At 35.8% G+C, this 25,140-nt stretch overlaps 1 protein-coding gene across 4 annotated transcripts in view; it reads right to left on the bottom strand.

Moving 5' to 3' along the window:
- Fas1 (fasciclin 1) overlaps nt 1-25,140 on the bottom strand; it is a 312,505-nt gene that overhangs the window by 44,212 nt on the left and 243,153 nt on the right. For 2 of the 4 annotated variants that reach the window (XM_069819530.1, XM_069819531.1), the window contains exon 7: nt 13,861-13,875. The exons of the other annotated variants lie outside the window; for them this stretch is intronic. In XM_069819530.1, the coding sequence (XP_069675631.1) occupies nt 13,861-13,875 (15 nt within the window). The remainder of the gene's footprint in view (nt 1-13,860; nt 13,876-25,140) is intronic. 4 annotated transcript variants of the gene reach the window in all.

Below are 25,140 nucleotides of genomic sequence, written 5' to 3'. Positions count from 1 at the left end.
ACATTGATTAGATAGATAATTCATGTTATCGCTAAGACCAAAACGAGTGATGATGTTAATAGTTACAGAGTTTCCAACCTCGAGTAGCCTCAACACACACCAGCTAGCCCTTCACCTGCCATAATAAGATCTATATACAGAAACTGCTCTTTGATCAAAAGAGTGTAATCAAACTATATCACAATGTTTAATCTTACCTTAAATTGTAACAAGTGCTCGAAATGATCATCAACAAGCTTCAATATATAGTTGAATGCTATACTTCGATTTTATGATTGCACCAGAAGTGTTCACAGGAAGTTACCATGGTTGCTATGGCAACAACAAATCACGGTCTGTTCTGAGTTGTGACGTAGTAGCATTGTTGCTGGTTTTCATTTTATGAACTAAGCCACGCTTGTTCATATTTATATTTTGTCTACTATGTGGCCTGTGCATACCAGTTCCCAGCTTTACAGAGGTTTCACCTATTTGTGCCATCATGTGGAAAGGAATGTAACTCGAAGAGACACTACAAGTGACTAGGCCAATTGACCGACTCCATGAATTGGATTCACTCTCTTCTCGATATCTGATTATGCAAGTATTTTGCCTTCATAATAGTGAACATTTGCAGCACTCATTTCACATTTATCTGCGAGTTTGAATCATATTAAATTAAATAAATTTGTTTCAGCTATTGCTTATAAAACATAGTAGTGAAAACAGTACGACACTCAGTTATACCAATCATGTAATGATACCATGCCTCTATAACCTATTAAAAAACATGCATCTGATATGTATAAAACCTCTGTCTGTCTCATCAGTGTTCTCTAATGTAGGTACACCTCCTCATCTTCACATGCACACTATTCTGTAAGTTGTGTTGCGGCTTACCGTGTTGTAACAATATCTGTGTTCGTTTGGGCACATGTATTCATGTTAATAACTGGTCATGTGGTAGCCATCTTTGTCTGTCTGCTCAGTGTGTTGTTTCCATTCCGATTTCGTGTTTGTGTTGTTGCTGTAGCAGCAGCATACAGTTTGTGAGGTACCTTACTACAACCCTTCCCACACACAGTAAGATTTCCTACTTATGGCAGGAATAATTTGAACAAACTTCTGAAAGTCATTAGCAAAGGTACAACAACATCCACTGGTGACTCAACATCTGTTCAATCCCAGTGTAAACATTGTTGATGAATACATTAAGCAATTGCTTCTCTCAACTTAATATGAAGGAAGCAGCACGGGCCTCATCTGATGGTATCGGCATTTATTATTATAGACGACTATGACTTAAAATTCTACAGTAGGTTTAGTGAAAGAGTGAGCTAAATAAATATAAGTCACCAGAATCAATTTTGTTATACCTGTAAGACAATAAACACACTTCTGTACAGCAATATTGTAACTGCAGGTATTTCTGTAGTCTGTATTTCATATAGTGGCATGAAAATGTTTATCTGTCAATAATGAAAATATGGTAGTTATAAGAATTCGATTGGATCATTTCGGCTCTGGGTTAGTTCACTCTATCATTAAACCACTCATTTCTGTTTAAACGTTCAAGAGTTTTGCTTCAAATATAAATGCTTCAAGTTAAGGCACTACAGGGTGTTCATTTCAAAGTGTGTCATGACGTCACTTTTGTTGGGTCACCGATTTGAAGCGAGTTTCAGCTTATATGTTAGAGAAGTTGCCTATTATTTAAGGCGTTCTTCAATCTCAACTTGAGAACGTGTACTGTATAACTTGAAAGTCGTAGCAACAGATGGCGGTCTGTACGGTCTGTGTGCTACCATAATCTCTTTCGAACTGTGTTTTGCGCCGGCAAGTCGTACGCAGGGTATTTGTTATCATCGGTTGCGTACGGTAACATTCCACAACACAAATCAAATGCTCCGTGTCCATGTTGACCGTCGAAATTAATGTCTCAACAAATACGTAAGTAAATCGTCTTAACCCTCTCCCCATATCCCGACAGTACGTATTTCCAAACAGTTCACATTCCTGCCACTACCGGCGTTACCGTACGTATCGGTACATACTCTTCAGAATGAACGTCGTACTTGCTAGGCAACTTCTCTGCCTCATAGGTTATACACCTCTGCGGAAGTGTAGGAAGATTGAATTCTCTAGGCTCATCGGCTAGCCACATGACGGCATACAGCGAGCCATGACACACTTTGAACTGAACACCCAGTATACACATGCATATGTTTATGCCAGGATTGAAGTTGGCATAGCAGGTGGGGTACGTTCTTGTACCAGAGAGAAGCTTTTTGTCAACCTGGCGAAGTATCTAATAACCACAATTAGTCTAAATATTCCGGAACTTAAAACAGAAACAGGTCCCTAGCAGAGGATTCGTATTCCGAACATGTCAAGCTTTTCTTAGTTACTATTTCTTAAAAATTTTATATTATTATCTAGAAATTATAATGATACTCCTTTATATTTTGTTATATCATTTAAATATTTTATAATTTCATTTATACACAAATTTATTCTTGTCTTCAAATGAACGTTCATCTGCGAGTGTGTTGCCACGCTATTTGCCAACAGAATCGGATATTCATAGTCAAGCGTATAGATTGCTCAAGCAAATTACAATGACCAGCTATCTTTGTCACAGATGATGTCTTTGTGCCACCAGCGAATAGGGATTATAAAGAATGGACACTTCGCGTCGGTACCTTTGATGTAGCCGGACTGATTTCAATGACCTTCAAGTCAACTAGAGCGTGAGATTCTGCTTTCTCCCTAGAGTTGGCGCTGACATCACACCAGCTAGCAGTCGACACAGCGGAAATATAACACACATAATTAATACATCTAGGTACATTATGTATGCAAATAAAATAAACTGGATCCATAAAATAATAAATCCGTCATTAACTGTAATGTCTAGACTCTATAGAGTTCCTTTATAATGAGAGTTGAGATGTTGACCCCAACAACAACTAAAATATGTAATGATTTGATAGCGCAGAAAATGGAAAAACAAAACTCTTACGAGAAGTAAAACCATATACCTATATTATATTATATACAAATATTAAACGAATATTAAATTAAACAGAGTGAATATGATGACTCAGAATTTGGCAAGAGCGTTTCAAAACTGAAGTTATGATGTCAGCAGTAAGTGTCTGTGGTAGTTCAAAAGTCTTCCTGAAGCATTCAAAGAACTTGGAAATCACACCACGAGCTCCAATAAGAAGACCAATCACCTCAATGTCTTCAAGCTGGTATTTTGCTTTGAAGTAATCTGTTTAATTTTTTTATTCACTTTCTATTCATATATGTTTATTTTAATTTTCTTTCTACAAAATTTATGTAAACATTTAATATTGCAAAATTCATGTAGGAGAGTATACTGAGTCCTTCTGGGCTACCTCCAATGGGAGGCAGTTATTACCTTACCTATAATGTATTATATTATTTTATAATATAATTTATTATATCTGAACTATAAAAAATTATTATTACAACTAGTTTGTCACTGAGAAATAAGGAAAAGCTGTTAACTTGAATTTATTTGAAGCAAAGCGTTACTGGATTATGCAATAAGGTAGGCGATGTTTGGATCCTGTGTCTCAACTCTCTTCTCAATTATTATCTTAGCCTATGCTCGATTACACTAACCTCTAGTGCTTGAAAGTGGAACTAAACGTTGGCGCACAGAGAAACAAAACACAGGAAAATTCGCTCATTGTTCATTCTTTATAATCCCTATTCGCTGGTGCCACCACACATCTCTCACATCTTTCAAGGAAATCAGTTCTTCTTCTGAAATTGCTGCAATTTCCCTTCTTATACTGTCTGTCAGTTCTTCCACCATATGCAGGTCATTTCGATATAGGCCTACTTCATTTTATTCATTTTTTCATCATCAGCTCGACAACTCTTTCAAGGTCCTGACTGTCCCAAGAAGTCTTCGCCATTCTATTTATTTAGTTCCCCCATAAATAGAAATCGCATATGGTAGGTATTACAAGAATATTCACTGTAAGATCACGAAATTAATGTATGTAATAAAACATAGCCATCTACCACTTCATTTGTTCAGGAATTGCAGCCATGTGATAATGTAAGTAGAGTACATTTCTGCAACTGGATGATAGATAAGGTTATTTTACGACGCTTTATCAACAGCTTAGGTTATTTAGCATCTGAGTGAGATGGTGATAATGCCAGTGAAATTAGTCCGGGGTCCAACACCGAAAGTTACCCAGCATTTGCTCATATTGGGTTGAGGGAAAACCCTGGGAAAAATCTCAACCAGGTAACTTGCCCCAACCGGGAATCGAACCCGGGCCACCTGGTTTCGCGGCTAGACGCGCTAACCGTTACCCCACAGATGTGAATGTGATGGATAATGTTAATAATGACTCTACTGATCAATATTTAATTTGTTTCACGGTTGAAGCATGGGTTTATTTACATGTCATGTAGTGACACAGGACAATAGATACTGGAGTGCAGAAAAACCCGATCTTGTACACAAAATGCCATTGCATGACCAAAAAATTGGTGAATGATGTGCAGTGAATGCTTACAGAATTATAGGGCCAATATTTTTTTTAATACCGTGAATGCACAGACCTACAGAGATAACATAATCACACCATTCCCAGAAGAATTATCCCATACTGAATGTACACAGGCATTTTTTCAAAAAGATTCTGCTACAGTGCATATAGCTGTTCTATCATTAGCTAAGTATACCTCTTCATAGAACATCTTGTTATTCCTCATCTTTTACAATATCCACCTCGCGTCAATGGAATTCCTTGTCACAAAGTATTAGGGGCTGCAAGACAACAAACATCTTTAAGAACAGTTTAAAAGATAACCTTATTAGCATTTCACTCCAATCATACTGATTTAAACAATCACTGACTATATTGTTACTTTTTTCTTTAGACATCATCCTGATTGTGCTGTATTTTCAAAATTGTCTCATAATAATCTCTTTCTATTATCTAATATCATTTGAAATATATTAACATTCTATGTATTTTAGTTTAATTCTGCTACATAGTTTATTTCAGTGTTTAATTAATAGTTCATAGTATTTTGTTGTTTAATTCGTAAATAACTCTTGTATACATGTAACTATCATCTAAATCAAATTGTTGAATTCTTTGTAAGTTCATGCATATGTATATACACTTTTTGCTGGTTGAGTGGAAGAGAAGGCCTTAACTCTGCCAGCTAAAATAAATATTATTGTTATTATTATTATTATTACTATTATTATTATTATTATTATTATTATTATTATTATTAATTGTGGACATTTCTGAAGATAGGGTGATCAGTAAGGGAATATGGCTAGCGTGATCCCCAGATCTAACAATATGCGATTTCTATTTATGGGACAACTTAAAAAATGAATGAAATCAAGTGTATCAGAATAACTGCATACACTGGAACAACTGAAAGAAAATATAAGAAGGGAATGTGCAACAAGTTCAGAAGAAGAACTAATGAGTGTTAATACACATTCTTTTAAAAGGTTTGAGAGATGTGTGACGGCACAAGGACATCATTTCCAACACCTTTTATGATAAAGGTAGCTGGTTATTCTAATTTGCATGAGCAATCTATGCATTTGTCTTAAGCGGTATGAATATCCGACTCTTTCGGCAAACAGCGTGCTTCCACCCACTATGCACAGCCATACACCCACGGATGAACGTCTATTTAAAGACTATGTGTTTTATAATGACTAGTACATAGGAATATGTGACAGAAAAATAGTTGAGGTTGTAGGACACCACGGTAGAAACGAAATTCAAAATCAGCTTCTTTCCACACTCTTAACCACTCGGCAAGTATCTAGATTGCATAGAACTATTTAGTAACATCGTGATAAAAAAAGATAGATTGCATTTGTTCCTGTGCATAACTAATGAATGGAAGCAGAGTCCTCCACACTTTTACTCTGTAAATAGTTCAGTCATATTGAGGTACGTAATCTAGATAATTACCCTATTCTTGTCTATACGTTTAGACTATACTACGATTGTACATAATGAATAAAGATAATAATCGTGTTATATTAACGTGTATAAGCACAGACTAGTGAAGTTCATGGAAGTGGACAGTATGGAAACACTTCACTGAACGCAGTATACAATTTCCAATCATGTATTGACCAATACAGAAAAGTAAAATATGTACAAAATCCTTTTTACAGAAGAGGTAAACGTAAGTCACGAAATGTTTTATTGTTTGTCTGGACGTGTCTCAAGCACCAGTTTCCATATAAGGCAACAGGCAACATCACGTGAAAGTAACAACATATCGATCACTGATAAATTCTTCAGTCATGGCGAAACTCACTTGCACTGTGACAGACTGTAGCATGTTTAAGTAACATTTCTCAAACACAGTTAAAGTTATAACAGCCACTTTATCAGTTTATTTCCGTCTTTGTTTCACGTCCTTTAATAACACTTACTTACTTATGGCTTTTAAGGAACCCGGAGGCTCTTTGCCGCCCTCACATAAGCCCGCCATTGGTCCCTATCCTGAGCAAGATTAATCCAGTCTCTACCATCATATCCCACCTCCCTCAAAAATCCATTTTAATATTATCTTCCCATCTATGTCTAGGCCTCCCCAAAGGTCTTTTTTACCCTCTGGCCTCCTAACTAACACTTTATATGCATTTCTGGATTTGCCCATACGTGCTACATGCCCTGCCCATCTCAAACGTCTGAATTTAATGTTCCTAATTATGTCAGGTGAAGAATACAATGCGTGCAGTTCTGTGTTGTGTAACTTTCTCCATTCTCCTGTAACTTCATCCTTCTTAGCTCCAAATATTTTCCTAAGAACCTTATTCTCAAACACCCTTAATCTCTGTTCCTCTCTCAAAGTGATAGTCCAAGTTCCACAACCATACAGAACAACTGGTAATATAATTGTTTTATAAATTCTAACTTCCAACTTTTTTGAGAGCAGACTGGATGATAAAAGCTTCTCAACCGAATAATAACATGCATTTTCCAGATTTATTTTGCGTTTAATTTCCTCCCAAGTATCATTTATATTTGTTACTGTTGCTCGAAGATATTTGAAGTTTTCCACCTCTTCAAAGGATAAATTTCCAATTTTTAGGATAAATTTCCAATTTTTATATTTTCATTTTGTACAATATTCTGGTCACGAGACATAATCATATACTTTGTCTTTTTGGCATTTACTTCGAAACCTATCTCTTTACTTGCTTCAAGTAAAATTATATAATAGTTCTTCAAAATGAATGGACTACTATTTTAAAATATTTAATTCAAGTAGTGAAAATGTGCAGAGAAATGCAACTTTTTATGGTACAAAATAAACGTTTGGGGATTTGTCACAATGTGCTTGTATAATTGAAAAAGTGCTATTTTTATTCCACTCATTTTCTCAATTTTTTTTTTTTTTTTTTCACCTGTGGGGAAAGTTTGAAAAGTGTGAGACTAAAAATTTTTTGTAACAGGTGTTCCTAACTGTTGACAATCGCAAACTTTTGTTTTTAATGGACTTCTCTTCTGCCATGCCTATATTAAAACAATGAAAGAAAATTTGTTTCTATGGCCAGCTTACAACTCACAAACATTTTAGTATGTAGGCTTTCATGGCCGGTGTCTAGTTGAAATGGAGCTTCCGGCACAATCTAGTATATACAGTCACGAAGCTTGAGTTGTGAGTTTGCTAGGAACAAAAGACTGTGCCGGTACTATTTCGCATTGTCTGTAATGAGGCGATCCTAGTGGTTAGCAACTATCTATGGATGCATATTTACTACGTATTGAGCTTCGTTACTATATATACTAGAACATACATGGGCACAATTTTCGATTATTTGAGGGACTCGATTTGAAATAGTTTGTTTACTAGGAGAGCAGACTGCAGAGTAGGATGGGAAATATAAACTGCTGTGACCTGCGTCACCTTATCGTAATCGCTAAGGCGGTCAGTGGCGAATTATTAGGAAAGGGCTTGGTTAAAGTGAGAGACTCGAAAACTTTTATTTAATTTGGCAAATTAATTCGGCAGCTTTAATCATAAACCTCTTTACTGTTTCTCCATCATTGAATTGATTTAAATCACAGGCAAGAAATTGCTTAACTAGCCAATAATATTCCATCATGTTGTCTACGTTTATTTTCTTGAATATTCTGGCATTTCTCAAGATTACTTAATATATTTGCACGTTCTCGACCTAAAATAATTTCAGAAAATCATATTTCGTTTTCTACGCACATTTGATATTTTTTTTATAAATTTATTTTGAAAATAATACGTGCAAACAACATTTAATTCCTTGTAGGCTACCTTTTAATGCAGCGTGTTTAAGGTATAATCACAGTCTACTATATACAGTCGCGAAGCTCAATATGTAGTAAAAATGCAAACATGGGTAGTTGCCCACGACTAGGATCGCTACTATCGTCTCATCATCGCAGATCTCTCTCCTACCAGACGACAAAATATGTTACACTTTTGTTGTCGTGTTCTTTTGGAAAAATTAACACCTTCCTTCCATTATTGAAATATTAAATGCATAAAGCTAATTTATTATTTTAATGAAGTATATTAAATTCCACCATAAACTCGAAGATGCCTGCAAGAAATAGGTTAATATTATTTTTGTTTGTGCAAAACGAACTGAAATTTACTATAATCGTTTCACTCATTCAAGATTATAGCAATAATTAACTATGAAACCAATAAATATTAATTTGCATTTCCCTTTACAGCAATAATAATGGAAATATGAATTAATGGAGTAACTTACGTGTACCGGTACTTGTAGTGTAGGCTTACGTAGTTAACAAAGTGGGATGAGGTTAAGCAATAATAATCACACCAGAATTGGAAATAAAACGTCATCAATAAATTTTATTGTAACAGACTTTTTCTACGTCTCTAGTAAAGTAAGAAATAAAAATAACAACAAAATTAACCGCTATAATTAAAAACATATCCTTCGAAAAAAAAAGTAGGCCTAAGCAATAATAATCCCACCAGAATTGAAAATAAAACGTGATCAATAAATTTCATTAAAACAAACTTAATTTTTCTACGTCTCTAGTAAAATATTATTATTCCAATTATTGTATTTTAGCCATTAACATTTTCATTACAACCAATAACGAACATTTCACAAGCATCAATGTGAAATACGCAACGAGCTAGCACTCGATGGAAATACGACACAGTCTGAAGTCGACCGTGGACAGTCTATTGTTTCTAGTTGCTAACCGCTTGGAGCGCTTTATCACGAGATTTGCAAAAAATCACCTCAAGCTTCGCGACTATATATAGTAGACTGTGGTATAATGTCGTATTTAGTATACTATGCAAATGTTAAGATCATAAATTTTCTTCAGAATAGTACGAAAAATAACATTTAATTTGTCTTACCTTTTAATTCAGCATGTTCTTTATGACATAAGGAGTAATGTCGTTGTATATTAAATTTATTATGCCTAGCATAACATACACCGTATGTTCTCCCCTTCTAAACAGCAAAAAAACTCTTCCTCCCATTTCTCATGAAATAATCGTTTTCTAACGCGTACACACTGCTTTGATAATGCCATTATGCCACCACTGATATTGCTTATGAAACTGATATAGAACCTGCCCACACCTAGGAGCTACGTGAGGGAGGAACGGGGACTGTGAAGATGATGTCACTCAGAGCGATGAGCTCTGTGAAGGTCAGTGAGGCACAAATTCTCAAGTGAGGCACGATGTCCATCTCTGTACTAGACTGTGCTTCTGGGCTAAGATGCCGTGGTCTACTGGTGTAGATATTCCCAGACGTTTCGTCTACTACTGCAGCAGATATCTTCAGTGGTTAGGTAATCTAGGTCGAAGTCTTCTGCTAGGGCTACCTGTGGTAACTGATACCCTGACTGGTTGCCTCTCATTTATTGAGCAAGGAGTTGGCCTTGGTGTATCGTTGTCGTGGCGGTCCACGCTCGCTGGATCTCGTTTTCCACCTGCCGTACTGTCATTGCGTATAGGTTTAGTCCTGTCCTAAAACGGACTCGTACTAAACCTATATGCAACAACGGTACGACAGATGGAAACCAAGATCCAGCGAGTGTAGTCTGCCGAGACAATGAAACGCCACGACCAGTCCAAGGCCACAGTGATCCAGCAGGTGCGCACCGCCGCGACAACGGAACACCAAGGCCAATCCCCGGCTCTATAAATAAGGACAGGCAACCAGTCAGGGTATTTTGCTGATCGATGGAGTTGTAATAGAGCCAATTGGCTAGTCTACATCCATCGAATCAAGTCATTTTACCTAAGAGCCAACTGGCTAGTCTCTGAAATTGAGACATCTCATCCTGCCTAAGGTTTTTCCGTGGTTTTCCTAAGGCGTTAAGACAAATGTTGGGAAGAGCCCTAAAAGAAATGGTCCACGGACCTGCATTCACTTCCCCAGACATTGGTGACGGCTCAAAATTAATGATTATTCACATCGAACTCGGGCCCTAACAGAATTCAATCGTCCCCTTGTACAGATCAATGGAGTCATCAAAGAGCCAATTGGCTGGTCTCCTGATCTGAGAAAAATCATCAAAGAGCCAATTGACTATTGCTGTTAAGATTAATCCCTATGCGTTCGATTCTTCAAACAGCCAAACTGGCTATTACTTGTTTCGTGCCTAGACTCCTCCTCCTAGTTGGTACCATCGCGTCTCTCCTCCGGATCAGGTCGCTGTACTTCTGTCCCCCCCCCCCCCCCGTATGTTGTAGCTAATCAGTTACGTCCATTTTCGGCTTATCCACTGGAAATTTCTAGCGCTCCTTGACTGGGGCGGCGAAACCCGAAGTGAGACAAGTGGCCAAGAGGCTTGGAGCTCACATATTCAGTTTTTCACAGCCCCAACTCCCCCCTTGCAAGGACGTGTTTTCACGTACCTTTAAAGCTTCTCCTCCCACTTCCCCCCCTCATTCATTCAGTCAGGGTATCAGTTGCTACAGGTACCCCTAGAAGGAGACTTCGACCTAGGATACCTAACCACTGAAGATGTCTGCCGCAGTAGTAGACGAAACGTCTGGGAACATCTGCACCAGTAGACCACGGCATCTTAGCCCAGAAGCTCCATTTCAACTAGACACCGGCCGTGAAAGCCTGCATGCTAAGGGCAACCAACATTTTTGTTGTAAAAATGGTTAGGATATTATATACAAATTTACACAAATAATTATACAAATATACAGTAGATTGGATTGCATTCATACAGAAATAAAATTAATACTGCATCCCCATTTGTGCACGAAAAAAAAAAATTGGTAAATGAACCAAATAAATATTTAATAGATTTTCTTAATTAATTCGAAAATGATCGATTTAAAATAATTGATGGTGAATAAATATTTCTTCCACTACAAATTGGGAATTCCTTTCGTGTTTTTATACCACATATTTACAGTATATACAGTATACATTAATTATTGTAAATATTTGGGGTATAGCAGATATTTACGTCTATATTTGTTTCACATTCTTGGGATAGGTCAGGCTTCTCCAAATAAAAAAAAAATCTGTAAGCTTTGTGTACACTTGGTTGTTCGTGAATTTATGCCAGTACTAGTCACTATTATGAGAATTATTAATTTAAAATTGATACTACTCATATAATAATGGTTTTGATTACTATCCTGTCCAACTAGAAAATGAGATATTTTTACAAATTCCTTTTAGTTCATTATTGTAAGTATGTACATTTGTTGCAAGCTCTTAGAAGATACAAAAGAGATTAGGTTCTCCCCCTCCCCTCTTGCCTGAAGAGAAACAAAGCTAAATGGAATTAATTTTAGCATTGCCACCTTATCTTGAATAAGAAGAATAAAAAAGAAAGAAAAAGTTGAACAGCGTGTGGTAGAAATATTATGTGATTTGCGGCATGTAAAAGAACCCCTGGGGCACGACAGGTGTCTCTCAGCAAAATTTATGTTCAAATGTCGCAAAAAGTTAATTTTGACGCTACATAACCCACTTGTTGAAAAGCGTCATTAACAAACACCACGGATATTAAAAAAAATATTGACTATTCTCCGTGTTTTGTATTTTGTTGCATTGTATGTTACCAAGAGGAAGTCTGATGGTGGTTGTAGCATACAAAATAGCTACATCATGTATGCATACATTTAGTTGGAAACTATTGTAATATTCATGATATGAACTCATTAAATGCTGTGTGTACCGATTGTGTCAGCTTATTTCTGCAAACACAAACGTTCTAATTATTTGGAAAATGTTGATTTCAATTCTTTTAAAGCCTGTTATTTGTTGATAGTGACTATGATTCCTATGATATCCATGAGTGATAAATATCTGTAATTTATAATCCACCTCTGCACAGTTGTTGAGCTGGCAGTAGTATTTTTTTAGCAAGAGCAGCTCTACACTGCTCCACAGAGCATTCAGTTGCCTGGCCCTGGGTTAATCAATATCCATTGCAAATTTGTACACCCCTTACATGTGGATAATGAAATTCTGAATCAAAATGTTCCAAATCTCTTACTGGTACCTAACAACATTTTGTCTTTATTCATGAACGTGCATTAAAATTATGTTACATAACACGAATGGCTTTGTTTCTTCATCCAATGAAAGTTCCAGAAATGCATTACCATTACTTGGATTTCAACAGGCAAGCACGTTAACAACTGTGCCAATGATATAGCATAACCATCAACGAGGCGAGAATGATGCTGGCTTCAAAATATGAAATTAATAAACGCGAAATAAAATCCATACGATCACTTCATAAAGTAAGAAGGTCCGCTAGCTTCTCAAGGTAAAATTACATTTCATGTGACGTTGCTTGTAAAGGAAACAGACACGTGTTGCTGTATTCGAACAGAGTCATGTATTAACGACGCAGTGACTAGTTCAGAGAGGTTAGGAGTGACACACGCAAGGAGAGGTGAGGTACGATTAAATGGGGCAACATGGCAATATTTTCCTGAAATGCCTTTATGGTCTTAAACCTCAATCAATTCGGCAATTCATGCAATCTGGATTCTAACGTGGATCAAACTGAACAAAGGTGCAAAATTACACCACAGTGCCATGATATTTTGTGATAATCCGTGTTTTTCCTTTCAATACTGTTAAAACTTACTGTGATATAATTTATTTTTTAAACTTTAATGGTAACAATGTTTTAGAAATAATACTGCATTCTCTGTCACTATGCCTGTTAGACCTTATTTCTGTCAGTTCTACATGTGACTACAGCATGTTTCTAAGTAACACAAGTCTATAAACTAAACACATATACTCTACAGACGATGGGGCCCAGAAATCCATCTATGTCTTGGGCCAAATGCCTATAGATATTCCCGTATTACCAATTTCTATTTCATACTTTTTTTTAAGAAAGGAATTTGTACAGAACTGATTGATATACATCCAGAATTCAGTCAGTGGAACACACCCAGAAAAAAATGTATAATATATACACACATTTCACAGAACTTTCAAACCGGAACTGATATACACATAGAGAAATAAAATATAAACAAATAAATGAAGTCAAATGCTCAGCAAGTACAGAATAGAAGCCGATCACCACAACACCCAGCGCACCCAAATCAGCGTACCGGCAAACTGTACTCATAGCTCACAAGCTTTCAATTTTCCCACACTACCCGTCTGGGTGCAGCTCGGAGGTGGATCGAGGGGGCGAGGGACTTCTGGACCCTACAAGTCTACTAGACCTCGACTGATGTAGGATGGCACGCCACGTGCCGGCTCCCAACGCCTCACAGGTGGCTATCCTACAACAACCGACTGTCTCTACCAATCTGACAAATGGAAAGATATCTCGGAGTACTTACAAAAATACGAGTACTCTATTGAGGCCATGCAGTCCCCCATTAAGATGAACGAACGTCACATGCAAAGCAATGAAGAAGGGAAAAAACGTACATTAATTACATATAGGAACACTCAAAACAGTAACAACTTCATATAAATATGGTACATTATGGTAATGTAACAGCAGTATACATGTGAGAGCATCTAGATTGAAAGAAACACTGGAAAGTTACTCCAAAACTTATCACAATGGACGAAACTATGCCTACACCTCACTGTTAGAACTCGAAGGGACAGGACACACAGAAAGCACACAGGGTGCGATGCCGTCTCACCGCACAGCTGTTCTTCAAGTTGGTCCTTTGTGCTAATTCACGAGTGAAAAATTATCACCTGGCCTTCCACTACTGCCTGTGAAGCAGAAGGTTATGGGCAATATTTTTTACTGGACAAATTAGCAGCCAGGCGGGGACTCATTTCTTTATCTCTCCATATTGGGGCTCATTCTTCATAAGGGACTTGTATGTACGTCACAAATAAAACAGACAGTGCAAGCGTGGGTGCCATTGTTGTGCAAGTTCCTTATGAGAATGAATCGATTCAATATGGTGGCTGGCTGATGGTGTGGTGCATCATCAGGCGAAACAAGAAAAATAACGAAAGATAGAGCTGAAAGGTTCAACACAGGACCCAAGAATGACAACACTGCAACTTACACATGTAGGTAATAAATATGAGTGTGATGATGAGTACGATGATAATGGCCATGATGATGATGACAAAAATTACTATGGCATAAAACAAAACAGTGACAGTATAAGCAGTACTATCAGTAGTAGTACTACAATTAATAATAATAAAAATAAAAATAATGACAAAATATTATTAATAATAATGACGATAATAATACCAATAATAATAATAATAAGCCATACAAAGACATGCATGAAGCAAATAGAAAAATTCACACACTCACACACCCATGCAAATTATTTTGCCTGTATTCTGAAGTTGTATCTGTAAGTTTTCAATTTAAAATATTGAAGTAATCAATACATAAGGAAAAACATGCAAATTTCTGATATCAGACACTGCAAAAGTAAAAGGGTGATACGAGTCCAGAAATCCCTTGCAACTTGCTGCTTATCTGGTTAAAGTTATATAAAGCATTCACTAATTAGCATAAAACTGTATTAACAAAAGACACACCCAACCCTCTCTTTCACACGTTCACACACTCTCTAAGAAATATGTACAATGCTCAAGTTGGTAAGTCACGCCAAGACATATCTATATCCAATTAAATTCTCTTGTTTGTACAGTCAATTATGCAAAGCAGAACTGTTTGTAATTCCTGAACTTTACTCTCTAATATCATGCCCTGGAATCAGAAATGTTAGCTAGTCTACATAAGTTAAAAGATGTCTCATATGTTAGGACATCATGCAGTTCTCCGACAGACATTGCACTTTTCAATTTATTGTCCTAACCTATTCTAAACACAAACTAATCTGCCCTAACATACATAATTATGTACAACATACTCCAGGCATAGGAAGTCCATCATACGGTACTTGCAATAATACATAAATATAAGTGTTCATCAACTTGTATTCGTATGTGAAGCAAGACAAGTACCAAACAGCATATTCTGAAATATGACAGTAATGATGTAAGTTACCATACTTCCTCATTATACATTTATGAGGCATTAGAAAACAGCCATTTCTCTGTAAGCCATTTTACTGACATTCGAGTCAAACAAATTACGCAAACAATGATGCTGGGAGAGCAGGGCGAGATAAAAAACAAAATGTCCACTTGGCATTTCTTACTCTCTTCAACAGCTAACATCACATTCATTTGTGCCAGTAGGTTAATAAAGTTTACAATTTTTGTTTCGAGAAATGTTCGTAGTTAAGTAGGCTAATACTGAGAACTAAATTCTTTCTGGAAACATATGGTGTATAGTATTTACTCGTAAAAATCAGCCCGTTTTGTAGAAACCACTCTTTCTTCCTGTCTTTATCAAAATGGTTTCTAGTAAACTACTACAGAAACCAAACTCCATATGCTGATTTCCCAGACAAGTAGACTAGTTAAGACTCCATCAAAAGTTTAGGAGGAGCGAATATGCCTGCAAAAAATTAATATCAAATGCTGAAACTGTATCATTCTGCGAAAATATCTAAACTGATAATGTGCAGTATAATGAGAAAGTAAATATCACATCTCGTTAGTAACTGTACACAACTGCATTTACAATCTACCTCTGAACTAGTAAGTTCCCAAAGGAACGCATTCAGTATATAATATTATCTTTGGCAACCACTTTAAGTAGTCTTTGCACTTTGCATCATAAGACATTTTCATCTCTTCTAGTTTTTGCATTTCCCTGAATAAACTGTGTCATTCTTCAAACAGGTTCAGTCTCTGCTAAATAGGCTGAGATTAAGGAATTAAATTTGCTGAAACATTTATAACACTAGTAATATGTGTGTGGCTTTTATTGCCTGAAAATTTAGAAATGTTCTGATTTTCAAGTTGAATTCAATAATCCCAATAAATTTGTCCCCCCCCCCCCCCCCGTAACTTGTTTTCAACATCCACCAGGTGACAATTTTACAGTTTCAGAACAGTTTTAATAATATTCGAAGTAAAAGGAACAGCAACATGTTAATTGCATGCACATTATTTGCGGCTTTTTATCAGTATAATAAAACTAATGTCATCTCCAAATAAATAAAACGAATAAAAATGTTTCCATTCAGATTATAATATATACAGGAAAATCTACTATTTGCAGAAAATCACTGCTTTACAAACACACAATACTTTACAGAATCTATAGAAATACACGAAACAAATTAAATAATGGAAAGAATGGACATAAAATATATTTTGCTTCCAAAATATATATAATATATATTATATACAGTATATAATATTCGATAATATGAGAATGGTTAATAAAAGTCAAAATATTTCAACCCACTAAAACATGGCAGAAATAGGGCATTAACCGTACTTCACTATTAACTTCCAAACTCTGAATGTGCTGCATCAAAAACAACATGCTGACAAATCAACAGCCAACGCTATTGTGTATATACAGAATCAACATCCATACGCAGTCCATCATTTCAGAAACTGTGTCGGTATTTCTGGCAAGCACCCAGTGCAATAGTAGTTATTATCTCTAGCTTGGACTTCCTATATGCCTGAGTAACGGATAGCAACAAGTCTCCGTCATTTGTATGTAGGCTGGTACCATGCATAATGGCTGTCCTGGAGCCAAGCATAGCTTGTGGCTAGTAACCGAGCACTTCAAATCGCTACCTTCAGAAGAAACATGACAGATAAAGCAATTTCAAGTCTAACTGAGAAATGCAGGTTATAAATATTCCAAGTTGTCGTTTATGTACAGTAAACATCACCAGAAAAAGCAAAATATCTATAAAGTTGCATAATGAGTTGTATCCTATTTTAGAGTGAATAAAAACTTACATTTCGGATAAAAATTTGATTAATTTCTGTGTTATTTTGCACCAAATAAATAAATAAACATATAAATTCATTGTTATTTCGCAATTAAAAATGTTACTTTTTGCTCTCGTCATGCAATAGTAATATGCGTTACAAGAGCGGTATGTCGAAGTTTTCATGTTCGAGGAAAAGTTTGAAAAAGCGAAACTTAGTTCAGCTTTTTTAATTTCCGAGAATTGAAAGAAAACATACCGCTCGTGTATCGTACATTATTTTGTGCGAAGATCGTTTATTACATACCTGAAAGAGGAATTTCTAATTAGTTGCAATGAAATCTCCATCTTGGTTTCTGTTCAATGACGACAAATTTGCAAAACAAAAATATCTATCTTCAACATTGTTGCTTTAAAATGTTTTCTGTGTTTACTATACTCCAACAGGCCGTGATATACGTCTGTCTTCCCTCCCCCCCCCAGACTATGATGAGTCTGGAATCTTGTTGATTTTTTCACGGCTTCCTTAATGTTACTTGCATCACGAATGCAGTAAGTTCAGTGGAATTGTAGAGTTTACTTAATTTTTGCAAATATTTAAAAACAATAATTAACAGTACAATTTAGGTGAAATTGCAGTGGTAAGTTTCCAATTTATAATTATTACTATATTGAACGTCTCTAAAAATAATATGTTAAAAGCTTAAAGCAGTAAAATCAATGTCACTTAAGCGGTAAGAAGAGGGAAATTGTTGTGTGTGTTAGGTTGGGAATACTGAATGTGGAATTTTAGACTTTCCGCGGATTGGTTTTATGCGGAAACCAAGCAAATACGCACGATCTCGCACAAAATACATTACTGAATATTCCTACAAAGACCTGGGGACCATATCATCAAGGGATTCTTAAGGATCTTTGTATATTTTAACAATACTTATAGTTTTCTACTGGCAGTTAACCTGTTGTGTAGATAAATTAGTAACAGTCTTATATACTTTGTGTAAATAATAATAAGTAATAATAGCCACCACAAAACAGACTATTTCAACTTTACATTTAGAAATGAAGTTACTCGAAATTTGGTTTGAATATTATATTCCAAATTCTGTATTCAAATAGGGTCTGAATATTAAATTAAAAATTTTGTACATAAATATCAAGGCAAAACAGATTACATTTCAATCACTTTCCAATTTTTAAGAAAATTCCACTACTTAATTAAAACAAAATTGTAAATCCAGCTAACTCCAGTCACTGTCATGCTTGCCAACAGATAGTAGCAGGCAGGGAACTTATCTTCATCAAAGCTTATTGTATAAATTCACGCACATTATTTATACGACTTTCAATAAATTTATCTTTTGGGCACCTTAAATTAACATTTCGTAAAGAAAATTAAATAAATATCTCTTAAAAACCAATACTTTCGAATAAATTCGTGCTGAAAACAAAACTTTCGCGTTATTTCCCGATTATAAACTTAGGAAATTTTTTCTTGGAAGGGTTTGAAATATAAAATTCTTGCTTTTATCAGCTGAAAAACCGTATTTCGAAAATAGTTTGCGAAAAATATGTATCTCTAATAATGAGATTTTGTGTAATTACGTGCCTTTTATCTGTAGTAAAGCAGCAGTGGCACTATTTGTATAAATGTACAAACTGCAATCATAATTAAGTGAATTCCACCTGCAATAAGAATCGTTGGAAAGAGGAAAACCACTTTCAGTTTTAAAAAATGCTCCCGTCTGTCTTGTTGTGATGTGTAAAAATTCCCATTCACAAGCAACAATGGAAATATGAGCTTTGTTTATGACTTTTACACGTGAAATTTGGAGTAAAAAAATTTAGACTCAAGATAAACACAATACTTCTGTGTACAAGATGAACTTCTTTATACTAACATACATTGTTGAAGATAAAAGATGTTGAGAGGGATCATTGTTTTGTTCCCATGGAAACATATTATGAATGTTATTCACTACGGATATGTGCATGAATTTAATTCGCAAGTTCTCCTCCTCATAATAACGAACGAGCTGCTTTCTTCTGAAGGTAGCTTACTGACATGTTACTACCACTGTCAACCTAGGTGCAGTCTGACGTCAGTGAGGCAGTCTTACACTAAATTATGTAATGCCAGCCAAGGAAAACCCTTTGCAAGTACAACACATACTGAACAAGACTACAACCAGTACAATAAGAAGAAAACCCATCAGTCTGCAGCGAATCGGTGGCAGCGGACTGAGCTCTTCTTCAAACAACCGTTCATTTGTTTGTTTGTTTCTTCTTTCCTTTGTCTGCCTTTCCATCCAGTTTGTTTCTTTCCGTCTAGGTTTCATTGCAAGAGACTCTGGTTAGACAGGAGCACTACTGTATTCTAACACACAGTTACAAGGAAGCAGGAACAAAGGGGGGTAAGTGAAATGCGAACTGAGGAAACCAGATATGTGCACGACATTTTTCAAAGCAGCTATAATGAAGGTGCTCAAATATCATTGATATACAGTCGAACCTCCATACAACGAAAACCAATATAATGATAAATCCTGTTGCAATGGTAAATTTGATAAGCATCTACATATACATATATATATATATATATATATATATATATATATATATAATTTGAACTGGTAATGGAAATTATGGGAAAATGGCTGAACGGATTTTAATGAGTGACCCCTCATTTTGAAGCTTGGCATCCAAAAATTTTCAGAAAAATAGTAGTTTTTAGTGAAATGTCAATTTTCCTACATAATTTTCCTATTTTTCAAAATCCATCTTTCATCAGTTTTGAGAACTAATTGCATTTCAGAATAAAACAAAACATACAATAAACAATAGGATATTACACGAAGGCCATGACCTGCAGGATTGCTGACATATTTAGAGTTCAAATTCAATTTGTTATTAAAAACTTCAAGACTTACTAAAAATAATTTACAGGTCTGATTCTGCGGTGTGTAATTTGCTGAGTACAGCTTGGTGTATTGGATATTAAAATCTACAAAACTTGAAGTAGTTTGATGACATAATTACCATTAGAAATAAAATATTATTATAGTTAATGCCATGATGCAACTATTTTTCATCAATTATACATATTAATGCTATATTGATGATATGAAAGTGAAACGTTTTGGGGTTATATAAGTAGATGTAGAGAATATCTTAAATTAGATCTTCATTTCTATAATTTACTGAGTGGCGGCTATATATATACACACACATTTTGTTACTTGCGTTTTCGTGTTGAAACTCAAGAAAGTGAAGGTGGATAGGTTCGAGAAAAAGTATTTGGCATAAAAAACCATTCAGAGGGAGTATGTTTCATTATTATGGAAGCATATAACTTTCAAAATGTCTGGTATTGTTCATTGAAAATAAATCTGAAAAATTTTTATTTGAACGTCTAATGAACTTAGTTTGCAGCATTTGCTGCACAAGCCACTAGTATTTCTTGCATTTCCAATATGTTTTATCCATTATTACGACGGTCAAATCTTGAATAAATTCTGATAGAACTATAAAAACAGTATAATTCTTTTAATTTGCTTGGTTTTTGTATGTTCAATATTTTACTTTCCATTTGTCATCACCTCTTAAAGATGTTTTCCGTTATTTTGTGCACTCTCTTTCATATTTCTGTCGACTGATCTCGGCTTTCTGTGCAAGGAGTGTTACAATAGAACTCTGCCAGCTTCAAAACCACGTGACCCTTAACAGGATTTGCTGCTACTGGTGCCTTTCATATTCAAATGTTAGTTGTTAATGATGGCAGGTGTAACACGAAAATAAATCAGCTGAATTTAGGGGCCTAAAGCAGACTAAAGTTGCTAAAAAGGTATGGGTTTGCGCAGTCAACACTAGCAATGTTCATAAAAAACCAAGGAAATAGAGGACAGTATTGCAAATGATAAAATTAATTCTAGTATGTAAGTGCTTAAAAACTGTGGCAGATGATGATGTTGACATTGCTACTTGAAGTGGTCTCTAGTGTACTACCAGATCATCTGATTGTGCTCGAAGCAATAAGAAACAGATTTGTTGCTGATAACCTTAAAATCAAAAGACAGAATACAATATTCATTCATTCATTCATTATTAGCACTACAGCCCATGAAGGGCCTGGGCTTCCTTAATCAGTAGAAACCATTCATCTCTATCTTGAGCCCGTTGTCTCCATCTCTTGCATCCAACTCTCCGCAGATCATCCCCCACATCCTGAAGCCACCTCAGCCTTGGTCTTCCTCTCTTCCTTAATCCTCCTGGGTGTCCATATAATGCCCGTTTAGGTAATCGGCCTTCTGGCATACGTTCAAGATGTCCCAACCATCTAAGTCTGCCTTTCTTAATGAAGGAAACTATACCCGGTTCTCCATACAATTCCATTAGTTCTTTATTTGTTCTACTTCTAAACTGACCATTTTCAAAATGGGGACCATATATCTTTCTCAGGATTTTTGTTTCCCAAACTGCTAGCATATTTTCATTATTTATTGTTAAAACCCAAGCTTCGCTAGCATATGTAACCACTGGTCTTAGAATAGTTTTATAAATTATTTTCTTTGCAGATCTGGATAATGAACCGAGTTTAAATAGTTTTCCAGGCCCAAACAGGCACCTATTACTGGCCATTATTCTTATCTTTATTTCCGAGGATATATCATTATTGTTTGTAATCATTGTACCTAAATATTTAAAACGTGTACAATTTTCAAAATTATGGTGATGAAAGACCACATTGTCCTGCTTCTGTACCTCTCTTCTGGATGCTTTCATATACTTGGTTTTCCTTTCATTTATTTCCAAACCAAGCTTTCTCGCTTCTTCCTCAAATTCTTGTAGTGACCCTGATAGTGCTGCCTTTGTTCTTGCAATTATGGCCACATCATCTGCATATGCTAGATGTTGGGTTAAGCGATTGTATATCGTACCTCCAGGGTTTGTTTTGATGGCTCTAATTGCTTTTTCAAGAGCCAAGTTAAATATGACTGGGGAAAGTGGATCACCTTGTAAACCATTATAGGCTACACATAAAACTCTTCCGATAAATCTCTCCCTATTTTCACTTGACATGTAGTACTCTTCCAAGTCATTTTTATTAACCATATTAACTTTTTAGATATTCCCAGCCAGTGCATTGCTTCCAAAACTTCTTCTCTTATTATGGTATCATATGCTTGTCTAAAATCAATATATAGATGATGCAGGTCTATATCACTTTCATAAAATTTCTCCAAAATCATTCTAAGATAAAAGATGTGGTTAATTGTTGATTTACCAGGTCTAAATTCACTTTGGGAATACAATATTACTAATACAAAAAACCATGGCTGAATGTTATATAAATGTGTACATGAGGTAGGATAATCAAATAGTGAGTAAATGTTACTTCATAGTATGTAATATTGTTTTCCACTTACTTCTACTATATTCTCTTTCAGAACATAAAGATGGGTAAAATTTCGTAACCCTTCATTATAACAACAACCCGATATAACACTACAATTTGCCTAGTCCCCAGAATATTGTTGTATCGAGGTTCAACTGTACTATGTGAGGGTTAGAAACTTGAGGGACCTTCTGTGCAGGAAGTCGGTCAGCATATGGATCTGAATATTTGACAACATCTAATCACATTACGACTCATTCAAAATGAGAGAAAAAAACTTAAGACTGATACTAATGATTGAGAACAGCATATAGGACCTGCAATTCCTGGTGAAAGTATTTTGGAATTAATTAAATAAATGCAATTTTTAAATAGCTAACATTGCCTCTTGTGTCTATGTAATTTCTAGATCAGAAAGTTCTGCCTAGAAATTCACGAATACTCCGTGTTAAAAGAAAAAATCATTACACCTTCTACTGTTTCTGCTCAGGACTTAAAAATAAAATTCTTCCATATTACTTATATATTTCCCGCGCAAGTCAATTACATTACAGCCTGAATATCTAAGTTCTCTTCTGAGAATGAACAAAACTCATCCAAGAGCTCAGAAGAAAAGGCAATATGCATCTGAGCGAAAAGAGAGCACAAAATGTAACTTTTGTTAAAACCTACTACCATCACCTATTCCTTCCCATCCTGCAGGACCAACACTGCAGCCCAGGATATAATACTAAGGGCCAGATTACAATTAATTACCAGCACGTGCTCCTTAACTCAGTTTTTCTTCAGCACAACATACTAGTGGGAAAAGAAACGAATGAGTGGGACTCACCTGATGGCTGGCATTGTACACAACTTTCACTTCCTGAGCTCTCGCAAACTCCTACTCCTCAAGCTGTTATCGGGGCACCTGAAGTACGAACATTCCCTGGAAATGTCTTAACAATGCTTCCTTATTTCAATTTGTGCCACTGTTCCATCAAGCGCGTATTTTCAACTGTGAGTTTCGAATAATGGCAGTGGCGGCTCGTGAGTATTAGTCATAAAAGTTAAACGGTCAATTTCAATATTACATTTTCGAATGAAAAACAATAAATTAAAACGTGCCCTTACCTTATTTATTCGAAGTGGAATTTCATACGACATTTCTTCTCACAGAACTTGCCAATGACTAGTTTATTGCATTCAGGAATTTCAACTAATATTGTGTTTACTATTGACAACATTCCAAGCACATTTAATCTGTCCCTCCCCATATAATTCCTAAAAAATAATGTATTTATCACTTCTAAGGTCGAAAAACACCTCTCAGTTTCGGAGTTGGTCACTGACAATGTAACTAATAGTTTGTGTTTTTCACCAGCAGTGTTGCCTACGCTACCGAGTTGACACGGTTGAAATTACGTGGAAGATAATATGCATGATTTGGTGGCTTTTTGGTGGACCCCACGCTTTAAGATCTTGCTTATTACAGCTATATTCGACTTGGGACAATTATGATGTACACAGCATTCAGTATTTTATTTTCTGAAGGAAAGGAATTGGACAAATATATACTCAAGTAACTCCTTAAAAAAAAAGAAGCAGTAATTTTATACAGCCACTCCAAAATATTTGTCATGAGGGACTCTTTTGAGTTGAGTCTGTTCACTAGCGTTGACATGGATGGAGTGGCGGAAGCAGTGCACTTGTCACAGGTTGAAAAATGTACGGACGATGAGTCTCGGTCCAAGTGTTACTGTGTTACTGCCTAATGCCCTCTACATAGCTGAACATTACAAACATAATTTGAATATTGAAATTATCAAATTAGAGTTGTTCTGCAAATGCAAATAGAGTACAGTGAAGGGACGTAACAATCTGTCTGCATCTGGGAGGCGTCCTTAATTGGGAGGGAGGCTCCCCAGTCTAACAGTAAATTTATAATATGCATTATGTATCCCTTCACGCTTTAAATGAAATGTATTACTGTAGTTTAATTCTAAATAGAGTCTACTGTATTACATTAAATTCTTTGCAACTTTGAACTACAGTAGATAAGGCCGAAAAAGGAAAATACAGTACTGTGCCATGCAATTTTATTCTAGGTCTACAGTTATGCAGTACTGTAATTTACAGTTTTCAAATTAACCTTCACGTTCAGGTGCCATGTCTCTCGAAACAGAACAACTGATTGAAGTGAAGGGAATATTCCTACTAACCCTATCATGTGTCGAATAAAATTTCACGATCACGGAAACCTTGGATCCATCAGACAGGTTAAATTTTATGACTTTGTTTATCCACCCGCTTCCAGCTAACAAGGGGTAGCCGGCTGGGCTAGTGGTAGCCTACGAGACCCTTATTGTCTTCTTTCATGTTAAGGAATTTCTGTAAGTTCTCAAAACTAAATTTTCCATTTTTGTAACACATTATGTCTTGAAATC

Source organism: Periplaneta americana, chromosome 2 (genome assembly GCF_040183065.1).
Source record: "Periplaneta americana isolate PAMFEO1 chromosome 2, P.americana_PAMFEO1_priV1, whole genome shotgun sequence".
Taxonomy (NCBI): domain Eukaryota; kingdom Metazoa; phylum Arthropoda; class Insecta; order Blattodea; family Blattidae; genus Periplaneta; species Periplaneta americana.
The sequence above is the reverse complement of the archived record's forward strand: the minus strand, read 5'-3'. Positions and strand labels throughout refer to the sequence as shown.